This window comes from Eubalaena glacialis, chromosome 2 (assembly GCF_028564815.1).
Source record: "Eubalaena glacialis isolate mEubGla1 chromosome 2, mEubGla1.1.hap2.+ XY, whole genome shotgun sequence".
In the NCBI taxonomy this organism is placed as follows: Eukaryota; Metazoa; Chordata; class Mammalia; order Artiodactyla; family Balaenidae; genus Eubalaena; species Eubalaena glacialis.
Window position 1 is genome coordinate 43870256 of NC_083717.1, and position 22438 is coordinate 43892693.

At 49.2% G+C, this 22438-nt stretch overlaps 1 protein-coding gene across 2 annotated transcripts in view; it reads left to right on the forward strand.

The window, feature by feature from the left end:
* SLCO3A1 (solute carrier organic anion transporter family member 3A1) overlaps positions 1–22438 on the forward strand; it is a 324443-nt gene that overhangs the window by 249072 nt on the left and 52933 nt on the right. For both annotated transcript variants that reach the window (XM_061179978.1, XM_061179977.1), the window contains exons 3-4: positions 5896–5994; positions 14645–14908. In XM_061179978.1, coding sequence (XP_061035961.1) covers positions 5896–5994; positions 14645–14908 — 363 coding nt within the window. The remainder of the gene's footprint in view (positions 1–5895; positions 5995–14644; positions 14909–22438) is intronic.

Sequence of the window (22438 nt, forward strand, 5' to 3'; positions counted from 1 at the left end):
GGTCTCATCTCCTTCTCTGACTCTGAGATGTATTCCTCCTCCTTCTACATTTACAGGTCCTTCAAGATTACATTGGCCCACGAGGATAATCAGCATAATCTCTTTATTTTAAAGTCAATTGATTAGTGACCTTAATTCCATCTGTAGCCTTCGTTCTCTTTGGTCAGTTACAGTAACAGACACAGGTTCCGGGGATTAGGACATGGACATCATTGGGAACCGTTATTTAACGTCCTATACAGTGGAACCCTTAGCCTGCGAGTGTACTCACCCCAGCTTGATAGCGTGTGTAGTGCATTGCTGTGTGTGTTCTTTACAGCACACGGTACAGTGGGAGGTCTTTTTCTAGCCCAACTCCATCATGCACAGTCCTCTTTGGCACTGGCATCATATGGTAGGTTGATTTGTTTATGGCCTTTCTTCTTCCCAAATACCAGCTCCACAAAAAAGCAGGGATTTTGTCTGTTTTGTCCACCGCCGTATCTCAGCTCCTTGCACAGAGCCTGGCACCTCTAGGTGCCATTATATATTTTGAATGATGGAGAATGGTTGGAGGTCTCTCCAATAAGACAGCAAGCTTCTTGAGGGCAAAATCCTTGTCCAGTTCCTCTGTCCTTCCCCTGCGTCCAGAGGTGGCTGGTGCTAAGTAGGAAGATTGTATAGCATGGGCGGCAGATTTACACCAGAGGTTCCCAAACTTTCTGGGTTCATTGTACCCTTAGTGTCTTATTTTTCACAGAGCCCTGAGTCTGCAGGATATACCCAGCAGTTGTGTTTATCAAGCAGTTAGGTTCAAATTACTTAATACACGTTTGAAAAAAATAACACACATAAATTGAAAGAAAAAAAGATTTCTATTTTATTTTTAAATATGCATGTTTACTTACTAATGGGTTGCGTGTCCCTGCTGGGGACTACACAGATTCTCAAACCTTGGAATCAGATTGGACTCCACCACCTTCATTTCCTGTGTTCTGCATTGATCTCCACACCACGTTTGCTTTTTATCACAGCAGGTACTGAAAACTCAGTTCACAAAGACAAGATGTATTTGAAAGGAATGTTGCTTGATCCAGTGCTGAAACCATCAGCCACCTAGAGTGAGCAGTTGTGAGTAGTTGTATGAGTAGCATCTGACAGATGTTAGCCATCACTGGGTTTCCCTCAAAAACTTAAAACATTTTGCTGTACCCCTGTGAGTTCACTGTGGTACCCCAAGGTGACACGACACACAGTTTGGGAACTGCAGATTTACACTAACCTAATTTACAGAAGGCCTGTGTTCAAACCAGGACGCCAGAGTTAGATCACCATGGGGGTCATGCCATTCCCTGTCCCTTTGTTCAGTCCTCACATCCCTGGGAAGCCATGTTAGCCTCAGAATGTGCTTGGCAGGTGGGCAGTCAGAGCAAGGGGGTGAACTCTGGACTCTGGATGGCCAGTCCGTCTGGACCCTTCTGATGCTTGGGATTGTGGCTGCTTCCCACAAGGAACCCTCTCTGGGGCTTGGCCTGCTCCCAGCATCAGCCCCTCTCCCCTGATGGTGGCTTTAGGAAATGAGGCATGGGGGGGTGGTGAAGCACACTTTGGAGAGAGGAGGACCAGGAACCCAGGTGTGCTGGCCTTCATTGTAGCAGAAGAGACACAGGCGTCATCCATTTAACAAACACTCCATGGCTCTTTCTGGGTGCCAGACTCTGTTCTAAGAGCTTTACAAATACGAGGTCATTAAATCCTCCCTATTGTCCTGTGGAATAGGCCTAATATCATTCCCATTTTACAGATGAGAAAGCTGAGGCACAAGGAAGTTAAATAGACCTTTCCCAAGGTTCCCAGAGCTAGGAAGTGGTGGAGCTGGGATTTAAACCCAAGTGGCCCATACTCTCTCTGGACCTGCTTGAAGGATGCTTTTCCCCTAAGGGGATGAGAGAAACCTGGCTTCAGAGCCTGCTGTGCCGCTTTCTGACGCGCTGTTGGGAAGTGAGGCACTAAACCTTTCCTTCCGCTGTGAAATGGGCTCAGTAGACTCCCCGTCAGGGCCATTGAAAGAATTACAGCAGATTATGCTTGTAAAGCACCAGGCTCAGGGTAGCAGCACAGGAGGGGCCCTTCTCTCTCTGATCTCTGCGTCCTGGGCTCGTCTCCCCTCCCGTGTACACAATCTGGCAGACAGCAGGGGGCAGCACTGGGCCGCTGAAGAACCTTCTCTCCTGGACCTGGAGGCGCTCACCATTCAACGCAAGGATTCTGGATTTTAGGGCCAGACCATCTGTTTCTTGTCTATTTAGGCAGAACATTTTGAGGGGGGTTTGCTAAACAAGAACAAAATCACAGCCTGGTGGGATGAATCGTAAAGAGAGCAAGGAAGCAAATTCAGAAGTACCTTTCTGTAAGATCACAGCCTGCCTTGTGTGCTCTCAGGGGAACAGCATCCTGTAAAGACCCAGGGCTGTGCTCACCGATGCTGCTTCATTTGAGTTGTTATCCTAAGATATTTCTGAAGTGAAAAAAGGTGCTTCTTGATGCATGAGCCTCTCACCCTGCCCCACCCCATCCCCGCTATTGGATTGTCCCTTGGAAAATATTCGAGAACCCATTGCTGCTAGAGGTTTACTTGGCATCTCTCCGAGGAGGAGCTACTTTAAAAATATTCCCTCACTTCAACTGAGGGGAAACAATGCCCTTCACACAAAAATACGCATCCTATGTCTTTTTTTCTTTCTTTTCTTTTATTTCCTTTGGCCACGAAGCTTGCAGGATCTCAGTTCCCTGACCAGGGATTGAACCTGGGCCACGGCAGTGAAAGCACCGAATCCTAACCACTAGACCACCAGGGAAGTCCCCCTACATCCTTCTTTGGTTTTTTGAATGGGGTCCTACCAGGTTTCTTTGGGGGAGAATTCTGTCCTGTTCAAATGGAAAGCCACCATCCAGCGTTTTGGTGACCCGTGCCCTGTCCTAAAGGAACCAGATGGAGAGACCACCTTGGCACTTGGCTTCTCTGCAGTGGCCTCTGCCCATCCGAGCTGACAGAACGGATGGCTGGCCTGTCTGGGCCTGGTGGGGCTCTTGTGGGCAGCTGAGCTTGAGGGACGCCCATCCTTTTGTGTCATAACTTGCACAAGGGCAGGACACCCAGCGCCCGGAGTCTCCAGCTGTCCCATGACGCTGGCTGGGCCACACTCCCACACTCTCCACTGCCCCCATGTGGGGGAGGGGTAACAGAACACTCAACACAAGCTTTTTTTTTTTTCTTTTAATTTTATTTTTGGCTGCGTTGGTTGCTGTGCGCGGGCTTTCTCTAGTTGTGGTGAGTGGGGGCTACTCTTCGTTGCGGTGCACGGGCTTCTCGTTGCGGTGGCTTCTCTTGTTACGGAGCACGGGCTCTAGGCACGCAAGCTTCAGTAGTTGCAGCATGCGGGCTCGGTAGTTGCGGCGTGCGGGCTCTAGAGCGCAGGCTCAGTAGTTGTGGCGCACAAGCTTAGTTGCTCCGCGGCATGTGGGATCTTCCCGGACCAGAGATCGAATCCTTGTTCCCTGCACTGGCAGGCAGATTCTTAACCACTGTGCCACCAGTGGTTAAGTCCCAACACAAGCTTTAAAGCCCATTGGTTGTTTCTTTCCAATGATACTAAAAGCTTGGTCCTTTGACCTATTCAGTATTAATTATCATTTTCCTTGTTCAATCTGTAGGGGATGGAGCAGTGATTATTACATTGATTGGGGGGGTATTTAATTTGCATGAAAGGAGGCCTGTTATCATGGGGGCACTGCTGGGGGTCAGAGTGATGGCTAGGACTATGGAAGGGGCGTCAGAAGAGTAGTTGCAGCACCCCTGGCAAGAGAATTGTGTTCTATCTCCGTGCCCCTTTCTTTTGGGACAGGCTGAGTAGTTAGTTTACTTGCTGAGGCATTTTTAGAGTGCCAGTGGCTGACAAGTGGCTCCCCTCAGACTGCAGCCTGGACAGAAGAATAGAGCTGGCTTCATGATTTTGTCCTGAAGCAGAAAGCCCTTCAGTCTACCTCAGGTACAGCTCTTGCCTTGGGCACCCCCTGTCCACACCCCTGCCCCTGTGTCTTTCTCAGCATCACTTCCTGCTTCGCTTTTCCCCATCTACCGAAGAGGACCGAAGCCAAGACTAGCTCTGCTCCCTAACTCTGCCCAGCTAAGGCCAGTCCTCCTAATTCTAGCCCATACTTGAAAGATCACCACGTTCTAGACTTTTCCAAAAACACCCCACCTTTCTCAATTTTCTCTGGTTGGTTATCTCAACCTAAGTTGTGACAAACCAGAGCCAGTGTTTTAATAAAGTGGATTCTGCTCCTCTCCAGATTCCTATAAACAGGAATAACTGTGAGACCGGAGGTCATCGGCTGGGTGCAGGAGCAGCTATTTTGAGGCCCTTGAGCTTCTAGATTGCTCCATATCAGAGTAGGATTTCACTGAGGGTGGATTCAGCCCCATTCCTGTGATAGAAACCATCCTCTTTTCATCCTGTCCTTCATTAAACAACATTCCTTATAAGCCATCTTTAAGTGATTGCTTTGGGGTTCTGGGTTCTTGTCTGTAAATGAGGAAGACGTGGCTCCTTTGCCAGGTATCTAAAAAACAGTTAAGGTGTCTATAGTTTCCCCTCCAAGTCAGTGAGCTCCAGGAAGGCCTGGATTGTTGACTGTTTACTTCAATGCTGAGTCCCCATCCCTGAGAAGGCTTCTTGGCACATAGAAGGAACTCAGTAAGTATTGACTGAGTGGATGAATATTTGAGCAGTTCCATGATGACGTCACTGGGAGATTTCAGGCTGAGTTAGTCTACCCTGCGAACAGACCAGAATTATCCTCCACTGAGCTCAGCTTCCCTCTGGTTGAATCCATTTCCTACCTTGTTCCTCATGTGCCCACATGGACCTGTTAGCACCCACCCTCCAGGCTGTCTGCTTGGGTTGAATTGACCCATGTACTGATTGTCCCCACAGGCAGCCAGCTTCCTAAGAAAAAGACACTTCTTTAGTCTTATTTTTTATTCCCAGGGCCTTGTGAGTTATCAGTGCTCAAGCTGAAATGTAGTTAAATAGAGACAGCCCGTGAGTTTTTAGTTCGGGCTCAGTGCTTTTCCAGAACGATCAAAAAGTTTGTGCAAAATTCCAGATACTATATCCATCAGATACGTTACTTAAGCATGTACCTAGTACTACCTTCTCAAGTCCTACAGAAGAGCCTGAGGCCTGAACAGCTGTTACAACAACAGAGAGCAATTCAAAAAATATGGGGGCGGGGGGGGGGGAACTGCAAAACTGAAATTAATAAAACGTTTAATTAAATGTGCTCAAAGCATACCGTTATGTCAGCTTTGTTGTTTGCTAAATTTCATGCCTGTAAACATTTCATTACATCTGAGAATAATTTGTGGCTTCAACTTTTCTCACTTCACAAGAATTCCTGAGTTTGCACAATGAGTTCTGAGAAATCTTCGCCAACCGTAAATTAATTGAATTACATAAAGCCAAATAAATGCGAAAGCAAAATTATAAAAATCTTTCCAAAAATGTTTATGGCAGAAAAAATATTTCATTATAGACATGGATGTATTTTAATAGGTTTGGTATGATATGAGGTGGAGTCCTCTAAAAGTAAGTGCACTTGGAGCCCACAAATATTTCAAAGCAACCTATTGAAACTGTAGAATTTCTGCATGACAGTGCTTCAATAGAGTTTCCAAAACTTAGAAATACTAGCTTTCCCCTCTAGGATTTTTAGACTAATTCCTCTAATGTCATTTGTCTGATCAGACCTCTCATCTGATCAACGTAAAACAGCTTTCTTGAGCTTTGGCAATTTTGCCCAATGAATGACTTCTGCTTTTAATCTAATCTTGGTTTCATCTTCTTCTTTCAGGAATCCTGTTCACGATGCTGGTGTTTGGACCAGCCTGTGGATTTATCCTGGGCTCTTTCTGTACCAAAATCTATGTGGATGCAGTCTTCATTGACACAAGTAAGGAATTTATCTCAATTTCCAAGCGCCACCCACAAGCCCTTCCTCCATCATAAAGGAGCCCCAGCCTCTGGGTTCTAAAACCTTCCTACTAAGCAGCAGCCTTAATGCATCCACTTCCCTAGCTGGTGGCCCCCTTGAGATTAGAGGAAAGATTGGGTCATGAATTTGGTTCAGAGGGTCTGGCTTGAAGCATGTGTTCTGCTCGTGTCTACCTAGAGACTGAATAACCCCCTGGGGTTGATTTCACTCCTCAAATCTGAATTTTCCTCCTCTGTAAACTCAGGGTAACAAAACGTATATCTGCCTTGCAGGGCTTTTGTAAGATAAATGAGGGGACAGATGTGGAAATGCCTGGCATACACACATACTCGTTGAACGTTGGTCCACGAACCCATATGAGGACCCTATTTCTTAAACTAAAAGTTGGAGCACGTGTTCAAGTGCAAATGTACACGTGGGGTCAAGGAGACAGAATATTTGAAAATTGTTTCTGTAAGACACTGTCATGGTGGGCTTTATAAGGAAATATATACCTCAAACCCATTTTAAGCAACATGTCTTGTGTTCTCAGCAGGAAGAGCAAGTGTATTTCTCAGCCTGCCCTGGGCCCCCCCATCCCTAGCACACTTGGATTGAACAGCGTGCTAGTTGAGATGCGCTAGGCTATGCAGTGGTAACAGACAATTCCCAAATCAAAGTGATTTTATGCAACCAAAGTTTATTTCTCAGCCGTACTGCATATCCAGTGCAGGTTGGTGGTATTTGGCGGGTGGAGGGTGAGACTTGCCTATTGTAGTCCCTCCAGGACCCAGGCTCACAGAAGTTTCATCTGACTCCTGCCTGCCCAGTCGCCGAGGCAGGAAACCAGCTCCTGTTCAGAAATGACACGCATTGTTTCTACTTACATTTCAATGACCACAGCAAGCCGCCTGGTGTATTAATCTGTTGCTTTGTGACAAATTACCGCAAACTTTGTGACTTTAAACAATAGTTATTATCTCACAGTTTATTTCTCTGGGTCTGGAACCCAGGAGCAGCTTAGCTGGATGATTCTGACTCAGGGTCTCTCATGAGGCTGCAGTCAAGGTGTTGAGCTGGTCTCAAATCATCTGAAAGCCCACCTGGAGGGGCTCCACTTCCAAACTCACCCCACGGCTGTTGGCAGTCCTTGGCAGATGGGCTCTCAGGCTGACTCCCACAGATCTCTGTACAGGCTAACCTCGGCATGGCCTCCCTGGAGCAAACAACCCAAGAGAGGGTAAGAGCACCTGAGACAAAGCCGCAGTCTTTTTATAACCTAGTCTCAGAAGTGACACCTCATTGCTTCTGCTGCGTTTTGTGTGTTAGAAGCAAGCCACTTGTTTCTGCCTACACTTGGAAGAAGGGATCATTTCACAAAGACGTGAATTCCAGGGGTGGGGATCGTTGGAGGCCATCTCGGGCACTGCCCACCGTATGTGGTCACGACTCAACTGCGTGCCCAAAAGAGGACGCTGTGTTCCTATGCAGCTTAGCGAGTTGAGAAGCCATGTTTCCTTTCTCTCTGAAAACAGTGCAGGAACACTTTCCAGCTTCTCTGTCTCATCCCGATCTATTCCCAGGATCAATAAGAACTCTCAGTCCCCTGGTTCTCAATTCATCATCTCTCGACAGGGCTAAATTTACTAATTCACCTCAAAGACATAATCTGGTTTTAAATCCAATCAAGTCACTTTGTGATTCACTCCATTAATCCCAGTGATATATTTACTTGTAGGTAATGATGTTACAAATTTCCAAACAGGGGAGAAAAATCAAATGCAGCCTTATTTGTTTGTTCTTTTTAAAGAGCTGGGTCTGTTCAGGAAGTGATTAAATGCCGCTGTTTTGTAGCCCTTGGTTGGCCCTTTGAACCCTATTCATAGCGAGTGGGATGACTGGTGGCCTGGTCAGAGAAACAACCCATGGTGACAGTCAGCTGCCGTCTTGCTTCTATGGACAGAAAGCCAGCTTCCGCCACTGCACCAAAGGCAGTACAGGACAGGAGTAGCGAAGGAGGGGAAGAAAGGGGGCACCCTCCCAGTGCATGGGGAAGGCTGCCTGCGGGGAGAAGGCAAGTGTCCAGGCAGCCTATCCTGCCCTCAGTGTATTAGCAGGGCCCCCTTGAATCAAAGCTTGTGGAATACCAGAATCCCTGAGCCGGAAAGAACCTCAGACATCATTCTCTTCCAACTCTTGCGTTATGTAGATAAGGAAACTGATGCCTAGAGAGGGAAAGGGATGTACCCAATCCAAGGGGTGTATCTATATAAAACCCAGGTCTCCGAGCAAGCATGTGGAGACCCCCCTCTCCAAGATTCCTCTTGGGAATGAAACAGCATCTTTTTCTCAGTGACTAGAATGGCCAAGAGATAGACAGGTGGCTGGAGGGGGCTTAGCCCATCCACTCGCAGCCCCCTCAGTATGCCATTCCTTTGCTCAGGCCGTCCCCTCAGTCTGGAGTGCCGTCCCCAGCCATTCTGCTCAACATCTGTCCTCACCCTTTGAGGCCCAGGTGAGGCAGTGTCATCTATGGTTCTAGACTCATTGGCAGTTTGAAGCCTCCCATACCTGAGACAGGTGGACGCGTTTCCCTTCTGTCTGGGCATCCTGCTGATGGCCGCCTTCCCCCAAAATGAGTTAATAGCGGACTTCCTATCTGATGAGTCTCTAAGAACTGAAGGATGTGTTGTGAGTCACCCTCTTTGTTTGCATCCCTTCTGAAGGCCCCCGGAGGGCTGGTGCCACTCTTTACCAGCAGAGGGCAGAAGAATATAATTTTTTCTATTCAGGAGCCAGTCACAGAATTCCATAGTTTCCAGCAGTTTTCTAATCTTGTGGCTGAAACTTGTCATTCTGTCTCTGAGTGGATTGGGGCTGTATTTCGAGTAGTCGGTTCTCAGTTCTTCCAGGATGACCCTTCCCTGTCTTTTCCTCACCGACTAAAACAGAGCCCCTCTTTCGGGCTGTCCAGACTATGGGAATGTGCCCTTAAGCATGAATGTACAGGGGCCACGCACACAGCCATATGTTTCTGAAATTCCAGCTGAGAGTTGGGCGGGGGACTGGGAAAAGCAGTGGCCTGGGAATTGTGCGAGGTGGGCAAGGCAGGTTCCTGGGAGCCCCTTGTTATGGGGTAGTTGGAGAAGGGCCTGTGCCTTTCACCAGGCAGCCTAGCAGGGGCTGAGGAAACAGGGTGGAAAGGCAGAGACCGGTGAGGGAGTCTGGTTGGAATCTGTGTGTCAGTGAAGCTGGGGCTGCAGGGGAGGTGGTTGGTTGTAGGAACAGGCCAGCTATGGGGCTGCAAGACCTCACGGGCAGCTCCCCAGGAGGGCTCCCCTGGCGGCACTCAGACACAGGGTTTCTGCTGCTGCTGCCTTTCATCCGTGTCTGAGCCCACTGTGGCTCCCTCAGCCCCTCTTCTTAAGGAGGATAGATGCCTCCTCTGACAGCCTGGGGAAGGAATGATGGTGCCTGCAGAATTTCTTTTCTAGAATATCTTTGTAAAGGTGAGACCAGTCAAGGGCAGGACGTAGGAAGAAGAAGGGCCTGGTAACAGAGTAGACCCCTGAGCACTGGACTGACCAAGCTTCACAGTGTGGGTTTAACAAATTGATGACAATGGCAGCCGTGAATTGACCACTTTTTAAATACACAGAATGCCTCTTTGGAACCTCAGAACATTCCCATTAACAGACGATGTGTCCTCCTGCAGTGTTGATGAGTTCTGAGTTCAAACATCAGACCAGACCTCCATTCACATCCCAACTACACCCCTTATGAGCTGTGTGACCCTGGGGCCATTTCTCCTCATGGATCTATGTGTGGATGACATGAGTTAATCATGCAAAGCAGTTAACACAGTGCCTGGGGGTAGTAGACACACAGTAAAATTAGGTGTATTGAGGAACAGAGAGGTTAACTCACTTCACAGCCCAGCCCTGTCTGACCCCAACTGGGCAGCTCACTTCCCTGAAACCTCTCCAGGAGTTCAGCCAGAAGGCTGCCCCCTTCCATGGACAGAGGCCTTGCTGAGATGCCCCGACTGCCAGCACTTCCCTACAGACTGGTCCTAAGGCACACCAGCCCGCTCTGCTACAGCTGCACAGCGTTTGCAGCTGCAGAAAGATACGTCCATCCATTGGCTTCACAGAAAAGGTCGACAAGCAGAGAGCATCCAGCTCTGCCACCCCGGGGCTGGCTGCCACCGCCAGATTCCTTCACGTTGGACTAATTAGTCCAGCGGCTGGGATTCTGAACAGTCCGTGCTGCCCTCCATCCCCACCCCCTCCCTGTCTCCAGTTTCTAATTAGGTCTGGAACTTAATGATACTCTTGGACTTCTTGAGTCCCATAGCAAAAGTTTTACAAAGTAGGTTAGAAAAATAGGTAAATGGACTGAGGAAAACAAAGCAAAACTGCTCAGAGAGCCATAGTATCGCTCACACATCAGTATGGCCTGGGACTTAGTCAACGTTCCCAATTTGCTTTGATCTCTTCTTCTCGCAGTCTTGGGTATCCTCATGGGTGGCTTGGTTGGTTAGTTTTAAACTGGTTTAACCCCGTTCCTGGGGATTTCTTTCGTTTGAACCAACAATGGTAGTGGTCCTTGGAAATGGAGGGAAATCTCAACGAAGCCCGTATGTTTATATGACCTTCAACAGAGGGAACGAACAGCTGTCAAAGCTTGCTCAACTCACCCAATGAAACCATGAAGCCCTCCAAATGTTGGATTCCAAGAGTGCAAGAGTCAGAACAATAGCTTTTATAAAGCAGAAGTCTTAACAAGCCTACAGACACGTATGCAAAGGTAGACCCACCCTGTACCGGCCTCGTGGTGACCCAGGGGGTGACTCTCCCTGCTCCCCTCTGCTCCCTTCCCAGCATTTTTCCTCAGTGCCTGGAATGACCAAGGGGCAGGCAAGTGGCTGGAGGGAGCTTACCCAGGATACTCACAGAGTCCCCTGAGGATGCCAGGCCTTTGCTTCACTGTTCCCACAGCCCAAGATACTGTCTCCACTCTGTCCTTCTCAACATCTTTCTTTATCCACGGTTCTAGCTTCATTGGCAATTTGATGCATTCTAAGTAAATGAGACAGATGGGTGCTCTTCAGTTGTGTTCTGGGCATCTTCCTGACAGCAGCCTTCGCCAAAAGGCTGAAACTGCAGTCATTTTTTAAGATCAAGACACTAACTAGAACCAGATAGAAAGAGAAGTAGAGAGATTTTCACTCCTGGCCCCCTACCTGGACCTAAAAGAATACCATTGCTATTCTAAGCCTGCCCGGGACCACTTTTCTTAAAGGGTATGATTTTTTATTTCCTAAGCCTTTTGTACTAGTCAGGGCAGGCTGAGTTATGCTGCAGGAACAAACACCCCCAAAATGTCAGTGACTTGGAGATACTAAAGGTTTATTTCCTGCTTGTGTTATATACCCGATGCAGGTCAGCAGGCACATTTTGTTCACTGTAGCTTCTCAGGCATCATCTTAGGGAGAATTCCACGTGCTTCGTGATCAGGCAGGAAAAAAGAGCATGGGGAGTCATGCACCAGCTCATACACATCTCCACACGGAAGAGACATGTGTCTCCTCTCTCGCATTTCACTGGCAAGACTCTGTGGTGCGTGGACACACCTAACTCCACAGCAAGGGAGGTGAAACCCTCCTTGTTCTCAGAGGAGGAGACCCAAGTGCAGACATGGGTAATGTCTAGCAGACATGCTTTGCCAGGCCACGTAGAGAACTCCCCTTCAGCATAGGTAATGCTAGAACAATATCTGCTGAGCGATGACAGTTGCCAGGCGGGGGGTGGGTGGGGGGGTGGATATTCATCTTAAATGGCCAAGATGCCTCCTGAAAATACTATTCATTGTAGAGATGGGTAGAGAAAAGAAGTGCCTCAGAAAAGACATTTCTCAGGCTAGTGTCAAGCATTCGTTGTCTTCCCAAGAGCCACCAAAATTGGGCTGAAGCTCCACTCACAAGGCTGACCAGTCCTGAGGGCAGCACGCTCCAAAGCTGAGTGGTTTCTTCTTAGCCTGTTATTTCTTTCCCTGCCACCGTCCTCTGGATAATTGAAATGGAGGGGAAAAAAATCAGTACTTCCCAGAATAGTCAACTGTGATTTTCCTGGCTCTGCAAATCCCTGCCCTCCTCGCATCTCCCTCCAGACCCATCCCCCGCCCCTTCCCCAGCGGCAGGTGTGCTCTGATGCTGACACAGATTGGGTACCCTCCCCTGTCCTAGGGATCACGAGTGCGTGTCGGCTTTCCACCCACAGGCACAGGCCTACAGGGAGCGAGTTGCCGAATTCACATAAACATCCACCTCCCCCAGCGCAGCCCCTCTCGCGGGGATGTTTTCTCACACATAGAACAGTCACTGACTTCCTATCTAAAATATGACTTTCTACGTGCTACTGATTTTGTTCTCCCAAACAACTGCCAGGATTTCTCTCTCCCTACTGGCTCACATCTGCCGGATTTATGGGGCCCAAAGACAAAGGAGGGAAATACTGTAGCTCCCTTTTCCCGTCTTTTGTTTTCATTCATTGTAGTAGGTGAAGAAAAACAGTAAGCGATTGGTGCAAACAGTCTTGCTCAGCTACCCAAGGTGGTGTGACTTCCTTTTCGCTTCTCGTGTTTGCATAAAGATGCTTTCAAGATCACCCTGTGTTTTCCCATGCCATACTCCTTTTTAAAAAAGTCTGTACCTTAAAATTCCCATTTATATAAATATACCCCTAAAAGTAAAACATTAAGAGCTCCCACAGATAAGAGCCGACTCTGTGTCAGGTGACGCTTTTTCATTCCCTCTCATCCTGGAAACCACTGTCCATGGCTATCATCTTTATTTCACAAATGATGAAACTAAGGGTCAGGGAGGGCGAGTAACTTGCCCGGCATCACATGCTAGTAAGTAACAACGCTGGGATTCAACCCCAAGCCCACTAGAGTATATACTCTATAGAGTAGATACTCCTCTCCGGCATGAAGCTGCACAAAAGCAACTGGCCCGTTCAGGTGCCCTGGTTATTGCTGCTAGGCTCATGTCAGGGTCTCCAGGACAGAGACTACCGATGTTGCAAAGGCCAACTTGCCAACTATCAGAAGAGCTGGTGGTCTTACCCATTGCACAAAGCACAGGAATTATCCACTAAGGACCCTCCAGGGAGCCCAAAACAAAGACCTGCCAGTCAAGAGGGGAAGGGTGTAGCCCTTGGCGACTGGATGCCTGTGTCCCAGTCTTCAACTCTGTGGATGTAGACAAGGTACCCAGCCTTTCTAAGCCTCGATTTCTCCATCTATATGAAATAGGGATAGTAAAAGGCCCTACCTCGTAGGGTTGCGGGGAGGGTTGACTGGAACAGTTAAGAATGCACTCCACATGGTGCCTTGTGCAGAGTAAGCCCTCAGTAAATGATGGCTGGTGTTTTCATTACTGTTAGCTGAAGAGTCTTCAGGGAGAGCACTTTACAAATGGGGGAGTGCTCATCTGGTGACAGTGGTCATTTCTCTTGCCAAGCCCATCCATCCATCTGGTCCAGGCCTGCAGCCCTATTCGTTCTTAACTCATATGCTGTGGTCCAGATCTCCAAGAATTTCCTTCCATGCTCCAGGGATATGGGATCATCATCAAAGAGACATCTCTAAGCAGCTCATGCAGGAGTGCCCTGCTCCAAAAGGCAGAGAGAGGGAAAAACATCTACCAAGGGGTAAGAGGTTTACATCTTCTTGACTTCAGCTGGCAGATCAAAGAAGTCACAGACAGGAGAGCCAAACCACAGGCATGTTTCCTTAAAGCATAGACCTTGGCCGCAGTACTTTCTAAAAGAGGACTGGCCCCCCAAACCACAGGCCACAACCAAGGTTTGAATTAACCCATCCCCTAGCAGCTTGGAAACACGACCCTCACCATAAATATTAAGCTAACATCGATTAAGTGCTTAAGCACGTGCCAGGCGCTATCCTGACCACTTTGTGTCTGGTGTGGCTCATTTGATCTTCCCAACTCGATAAGGGTAAGTACCATCATAACATCAGTGTTATGCAGATCAGTCAGCTGAGGCATGGAGAGTTCAAATTGCTGGCCTGAGGTCGCACAGTGAGAAGTGGGCAGGATTTCAGTCCAGGTATCCTGGCTCTTGATTTCCATTCTGTGCCGCCCCGTGTGATCTGAACTGATTTAAGATGGGGGTGGGGTGTGGAATGGGATCTCAGGTTAGGTGCTTCGTAGGGGGTGCAAGTGAATATACATAGAAAACTATACCCTTGAGCAATAAACGTTTCTGTTTCCCTGTGTTTTGGTTAGCAGACCTTCGCAGCTCTGCCAAGCCAGTCAATTCCAGCCTAAATTCAGAGGGTGTCTGGCTTCTCACTGTTTTTGTTTAGACTGATGCAAGCACAGGGTAGACAAGAAAATTAAGGAGGGAAAGCCATCAGCCTTCAGCTTGAGGAAAACCAGAAGCATGGCTGTGAAGCCATAGGCTGCTTTGCCCATGGGCCAGTCTTCCCCGCCCCAGGCTGTTTCCAGAGCCCTCGGCCTATCTGTAGAAATGATTGCAAACCTCCACCAAATGCCAGGCCCCGCCAGGTCCCCTCCCGCTAACCGTGCTCTTTCCGATTGCAGGTAACCTGGACATCACCCCGGATGACCCCCGCTGGATTGGAGCCTGGTGGGGTGGCTTTCTGCTCTGCGGTGCCTTACTCTTCTTTTCTTCCGTCTGGATGTTTGGGTTTCCACAGTCTCTGCCCCCTCACTCAGACCCCGCCCTGGAGAGCGAACAGGCCATGCTCCCCGAAAGAGAATACGAGAGACCCAAGCCCAGCAACGGGGTCCTGAGGCACCCCCTGGAGCCGGACAGCAGTGCCTCCTGCTTCCAGCAGCTGAGAGGTAAGGGCGCCTCATTCGCAGGTGGCACTCAGGACTGGATGCTGGGGGATCTGGCATAGAATCACATTGGTTTTGCGTGATTTGCCTTCCCTGGCCCTGTGCTTAACTGATCCCTGAGAAGTAAATGCGCTTCATAAAGCAAACGCAAAGTTACTACCATTTAGCGAAGGGGCAGCAGACGAACCCCCCCAAGCCGAGAGCCCAGTGGCTAACATAGCACCTGATGTATGATGCACATAAATGTGCGTAGAAGGAAGAAAGTGAGCGAGGGAGGAAGGGAGCTGGACGTTTCATGGCCCTCCTTTGAACTCTTTCAGGCCACTTACAAGCGCATTGAAGCAGTGTAGGACTTTGAAGTTGGCTCCCTTCGCCTGATGCAGGCGTTATTGAAAAGCCACATCCAAAGCGCATTTCCTTAGATTCACTCTGTCCTTCCGTCCCCTCCATTAGAGATAAGAGCTGTGTTCCTTTGGAAAGAAAGATTAACTCAGGCTTGAGAGCAAAGTCGCACTTTAGAATGCATCATCATTTTTAGAGGAAAAAAGTGCATCTTTTCTGACAAAATGGCGAGACAAAAACAGCGATGCAGAATGAGAATGAGGAGCCCCCTCAACACCCCCTGGTTATTTCCACATTTGGTACAGTCTCTTAAGAGGTGAGGATGCGACAGGACAGCCTCAAAGCTGCTCGGTATCTATCCCGGCCCCCTCCCCACTGAGAGGTATGCACAATGCTCCCTAATTCAAGGACCTCTTCCTGCTGGGTCCCCTGAAGAACTTGCTGGATTTTGGACGTGGGCAGGAGCAAGGCTGGGGTGTTATTTCTCAGGGAGGCTGGGGTGGGAAAGAGGTGGATGGTCACCTCTGCAGGAACCGGGCACACAGCCAGGCCGCCTTTCAGCAGCCGCCGCCTCAGGCTTGCAGTGCTCGATTTAGAGATTTGATGAGAGTCTCTTTACTGAGCTCTGTCTAATGAGGTACACTTTCTGTGGAGACGCTTGAGAACCACGGAGAGAACCTCGGGTGACCTTGCACTCAGATCCCCGCTCTGCCCTTCACCGGCTCTGCGATCATTAACTTCTCCGCGCTTCTCTCTACAAGTATAAAGTTGTAACACCGTTCCTCGGTGACAGCATGGTCGTGAGAATTCAGGCGCTGCCCTTGGAAGATTGTCAGTTAATACCACCTGTTAGCCAGCGAGGAATTCAAAGCACTTGTGCTAATTCCCAGAAGAGACTAATTTAAGAACCTAATGTCATGTTTGACTCCATGTTCCGGGATGGCTTCTACCAAAGTCGTAATGTGGAATCGTAGATGATCTTAAAATTCATCTCCCTAAGGGCCAGAATGCTCTGTTAGATGAGAAGGCCCTCTGCTTTGTGTCCTCTGAGGTTGCCTTGGCTTGGACCCTCAGGAGTATGTGCTTCTTAAAATAGGCTCCCCAAACGGGCCCCCTTCAGGAGCCCCCGGGTGGCTGGAGGGTGATGCCTGCTGACCCTCTGATAGCACAGCTGGCCACACAGTGTCCCAGGGACCAGATCCACGGCAGTAGATGGGGCTGGCTTGAGAGCGGGCCTTGCAGAGGGCACCTTGGACCTGGGTGGTGGCAGCCTTTCCAGGTATATCCTCATCCCAGGATGATGGCCCTGCTTTCTTAAGCCTTTGATGGTAAGAGCTATACCTGTAATCGCTCATCTTTCATCTCTGGGGATACACAGATGAAAATGATACAATTGTGCCATCAGAGAACTCTCTGTCCAATGTAGCGACAGGCCAGCAAGTCAGAAAGGTGGCCTAATGTGATGAGAACTACAGTACCAGGCAGCACCATAGGTTATGGAAATACAGTCAACAGGCAGGGAAAGCCCACCTCTTGGGTCCAATGCAGAGCTGAATTGAGTCTTGAGGGATGCCTTGGTTTCAGAATTCTCGGGCTCTGATTCAATCACTGGTTCACCCATTTGTTAATTCAGTCAGCATTTACTGAGATCCCACCAGACTCCAGGGACACAGCGGTCACCAAGGCAGCTTAGATTCTGGAGCAAGTATAGTAGCAGGGGAGGCACGCAGTGGGCAAAGTCGAACCAATGACAAGATGAGTGCTGAACTTGCTGTGGCTGAGCTGACAAGTACACAGTTGGGTAGATGGGTCTGAAGCTCGCTAGATCAGAGCCCTCACAAGTTATGGCCTGTGTATACGTGGGCTCCACTTGGATAGTTAATGACTTTTAATTTAGAATTAGCAATTCTCAGAGGCATCAGGTCCATTAATGGACCTAAAGGATGTCCCAGCAGGAAAGGAAGGCAGCGTGTCTAGAAGAATCCCCAGGAGCCAGGGTACAGTGGAGCGAGCTATTATGCTAATAAATTTTACACACGCCAACACATGGAGAGGGAGCCACGGTGGTTTATATCCTTCATTTTTTCCACGTGAGACAAAATGTTTCTGCCACGTGGACATTTCCACCAAAAGCAGTGTGCAATGCTGCCAGGCGCTCCCAAACTCTTCATCTGATTTGCAGCCTTGGAAGCCCCGCTGGTCTGCATACAGCCTGCAACACATTTACGGGTACAGATAAGCTAAGTATCGTTACACATATCAGAGGAATTAACATTGCTCTACAGATCTATATATTGCAATTTCTCATCCATTTCATCTGAGCTTGCAAACGGGTTTCTTTTCTAGCCATCAGTCTGTGTGCCCTGCCAAGCTCTACAGATAGCAAAGGGCCCTGAGAAGAACTGCCGTTGGCCCAAGAGCAGCCACTCCACCTTCCTTCCCTCTGGGACCAAGACACACAGCCTCTTCTGCTCCTGGGAGAGCCGTGGGGCTGCTCACCTGGGTTCAAATCCAGCTCAGCCACTTCCTAATCATACAACCTTGATCGTGTCGTTCAACTCCTCTTGGTTTTACCGTGTGGTGTCTGGTGTAACTTTACAGCAGCTGCATAAGGTCAATATTAGGACTTATTACCGTTTATAGGTGAGGACACAGAGCTCCCGTTCGGTGACAGAGGACTTCAGGCCTGTGATCACTTTTCAGAGCCCTCTCCCCCCAGAGCAGACTTTGAAGGTCTATTTCCAACAAAGTCGGCCACCAGTTGGGTTTTGCAATTGTTATAAGAAGGTGAGAGATGGAAAGCTCAGAATCTTGTTCCAGAACTGTGTAGAAAAGCTGTTACTTGTTGCACAGCCCAGACGTCCCCGTCTTGTGGTGACTGTCACATATCCATTTCACAAAGCAGGCAGCAGGCGAACAAATGCTTGGGCTTGTGAAACTCCAGCATCTCCCCCAGGTGGGAGCCTGCAAATCCGAGACACATTTTTGCATCTCAGCTGTGCCACCAAAGAACTTTTCCTTTCCTCCCTGCTCTAAAGCCCCTCCTCCCTCTTCTTGCTCTTCAGAGCATTTTGCTGATTCATCTTTCAAGACCACCCCACCACCACCACCTCCCTCCTCTTGTATTTAGTGTGGTGTCCACTCCTCCCCTTTCCTGCACAGTGAGCCCCTGGAGGCCGGGACTGCACGTAGCATGGTCTCGTTGAATCTGGATGCTCAGAGTTTGCAGAATGGTTTATAAAAGTCTAGATCTGGTGGGAGGAAAGAATTCAGGGGACTGTTAACAGACAAATGGACAGTATTATCATTAGCTAGTGTGTTTATTCTCACATCCACAGTTGTGTGTTGCATTTGGAAATTGACTCCAGCGTCACTTGCCCTGGAGGGGCCTTGATGGTTAGGACCCGGGCCCTTTCTGCAGCCACGGGTGTGTCCAGCTTCCCCATCATGTTCTGTACAGTTTTCAGAACACCTCATGCACTCTTCTCTTTGCTGCTGTTTCTGCCTGGAATGCCCTACCTCCCTTGATCCACTTCTGGGCTGGACTCGGTCCCTACCTTCCCAAGAAGCCCTCCCTATAGCCCCTCTGCGCTCATGCCCCTGTCTGCTCAGTACTAGATTAGCTGCATTCCTCTGTTGCCCTCAAAGCCCCCGCAAAGCACTTGGGGTAACCCCACTACACAGTGGCCCATCTGTTTGCCTGCATCTTCCCAAAGCTTTGACTTCTCCAAGGACACGAAGCTCTCATTCATCTTTTTTGTTCCCACTGCCTAGCTTAGGGCCTGACACGTAGGTGATATGGATTGAATGAATGAATGAGTAAACAAATGAACACTTTCTTGCCAGTGCGCACACACACGCACACGCACATACACACATAATAGCAGCTAACCTTTGTTTTTCCTACACCATCATATTTAATCCCCCCCAACCCCATGAGACATTGGTACCATTTTACAGACCAGGAAATTGAGGCTTACAGATGGAAAGGATAGGCATTTGAACCGTGGGAGGGCCTCAGTGTCTGTCTTCTTAACCACGACATTGTGCTGCATCTTCGGGCAATAAACAAACTCTCTTAAAGAAAAAGTGGCGTCAGCAGGTGCTAAGTGACTTTTCAACAGCGTGTACTAAAACTGTGACTGTGGCTGCAGACGTGTCCTAAAACAATGAGTCTTCTAGACAAGGGTCCAGCTAAAAAGGGAGGGAAGGACAACTTCCTGCAAGCATTGGCGTGTCCTGACCCTCTGATGGACTTCCCAGCGGGGATGAGTGTCACTGTACCAGCAGCTTAAAATCTGAAGGGAGACCCACCTTTGATCACTGAGTGAGCAGAGCAGTCAAAAGCTGAGCGCTCTTGTCTCTGCGCCCTTCATGCTGACTGCCAAGGGGCTTCTTCCTGTCCCAGAAAAGATAGTTGTACCAGGTGACAGCGGGTGATGGCTGAGCTGGCAAGGTGGGGGTGGGCCTTCAGGCTCAGAATCTTAAAAACCGCGCCCAAAATATGGAGTAGAGCTGATGACTTCCAAAGCACTTGCACAGACCTCCCACTTGGCCCCCATAGTACGGCTGATAACGTGCGTGTCGTTACCAATCTCCATGCCACCCATGGGGACATGGAGCTCTGGGGGGTTAAACCGTGCACCCAGGTTCCCGCAGCTGTGAAGGATGCAGCTGGGACCAGACTTGGGTCTTAGACTCCCAAACCCGAACTCTTTCCTCTGTTCCTCTATTTCCCACAAAGATCCACTCAACTATTAATGAACCAACCGAGAAGGGAAAAGGAATCGGTCTGGGGTGGATGGAACAAAAGCCTTTACTGTGTTGGAGAAACTCCCACTCTTAATGTCCACTTTCTCCCTCTTCAAAAGAGGAAATGCAGAGCCCAACTCTAGAGGACCTTCATTTCTAGGAGAGATGAAATCTGCCTGGGTTGGTACCTTCCCCACTCCTCTCCCCACCCACACCCCTAATGCCATCCATCACCGGTTCTGCTGACTTTAGCACCTAAATATCTCTCCCTCCCACTCATGGCCTGTCCTGTACTCCAGTCTGCCCTACCCCTCCAGGCTGTCATCACACTAGGATGTGTTCAGAATGCTTCTGATCCTGATAGATAGAGGTCGAGCCCTTCAACGTGGCCGCCAGCCCAGTGAGATTCTGCCCCTCCAGACTCTTCTCACACCTGCCGCCCTGTTCCCACCTTACCAGTCTCACCTTGCTGGCCTCTTTTTAGTCCTCCGTATTCCCCAGGCTCAATGGACTTTGCATTTGCTGCTCCCACCCCTGGAATTCTGATCCCATCTTCAGACATCAGCTCACATGTCATTTCCCCAAGGACATTTTCCTGACCTCCTGATGGCACCCCCTCCATGGCATGTGGCTCTCTGTGCCATGGTCAGAATGTGACCTTTGTAGGAGTGATCACTTCCTCCATAAGCTCCATGAGGGCAGGGACCACATCCGTCTTTGCCCATGCCGTTGTACATGGCCGATGCTCAGTACACATCTGATAAATGGGGCGATGCGTGGATCGTTGCACACAGGCGCTGCCCAGCCCAGCACGGTTTGCTGCTTTCCCTAAAGCCGTTCTCACACACAGCCCCTCCCAGAGTTGCAGCCTGTGTTTGACCCACCCGCAGACACTGGCTTAGCAGGAGCTCCACCTGTGCCGAGTGTCACGGCTGGCTCCCAGGTGACTCACCTGTGTGGGGAGGAGGATCTTCTCCTGGTGCTCCAGCCACCACATCAGAGGGTCTGCCAGCCCAGTGGCTCAGGCTGACCTGCACTGTGCCTTTGGGTGTGTGTCTTTACGCGCCCATCTTCTTAGCGGGTGTCTTGCTGCTTGGGCTGGGTGCATACTTGCCCCCCCACCTCTGTGCCACCCACTGTTCCCGCGGGGGCCCCACGTGCGTTGGCCTGGCCGTGGGACCCAGCTCATGCCTCCGGCTTCCGCATCTCTGCCAGGCCACCTCCATCATCTGCCAGCCAGAAGTCAGTTTCTGGTACATTTTTCTTAATTAAGGGCCTGTGCCTTTCAGCATAGTGTTATTGTGAGGAGGCTGGTGATCTGGAAGTCTTTGTTCTGCAGGCTAAAACGGCTGAGTGTCTTTTATTGTGTGATTCATCTTCAGAACTGTGCTTTCCCCTCGTGTGAGTTTCCTGTTAAAGTCTTCTTTCTTGATTCTGTGGCCAAGGAAACCATCTGCCTTCCCAACCACTTGGAATTCTGTGCCAAGCTGTGGTTAAGAGGCTGCCGTGTCACAGGTGTCATTTTTACAGGTCCCCAGGGTCCAGACTGGTCAGTGGTTTCATCGTGTTCGTATCAGTGTTGATGGAGGATGCGCTGGGGGTTATATCCGTGAATCAGTCACGACTCCCCGTCTCAAGTTATTTCAGCAAAGCGCCTGAGGTGAACATAGATGAGGGCACCTAGCACGATGCCTGGCACACTGTGGATGCTCCTCGTGGTTTTGGAAGGAAGGGAGGGAGGGAGGGAGGGAGGAAAAAAGGAAGGAAGGGAGGAAGGAAGGAAGGAGGGAAATAACTAGAAGGCAGCATTTCCCAATGGGAGTTCCTTGGAACATGAGTCCTCTGAGATGCTCAGAGAAAAACAAATCAACAACAATACCAAGGAGTAGTGGTTACATGGCCAAATAAGTTGGGAAACCATATGTATACTATGATGCTCTTGGAGAGTCATAGAATATGTTTGTGTTAAAGGCTCTGAGAAGGCCAGCTCTAAGGAAAGCTGGCTGACTTTGCTTTAGTCTATATTTCTCAGACTTATGGGATCCCAGGACTCTTTTATTCTTGCTAACTCTTCCGGCACTTATGAAGTGTTGCTATGATACAGGATAGAAGGTAGCAAGGATTATGGGAGGTTCAAAGGGATATAGTGAGGACCACAGAGGGAGGATTTGAAGACAGGTGTGTGAAGGATACAGCATTTCAGCCTGATCTTGAAGGATGAGCAGGATCCCAATGGATGGAGAGGAGGGTAAAGGCTTCCAGGCTGGGATGCCTGAGATGTGCATGGGAGAGAGAAATCTGGTTTTGGGAATAGGATTTAGAGAAGGTCATGATAGAAGGCAGGCTGGTCTCAGCTTCCACATCCAGCAGAGTTCCTGGTATCCAAAGCTGCCCAATAAGTCTTTGGTAAAATTATGAATGAATTATTGAGGGCCTTCT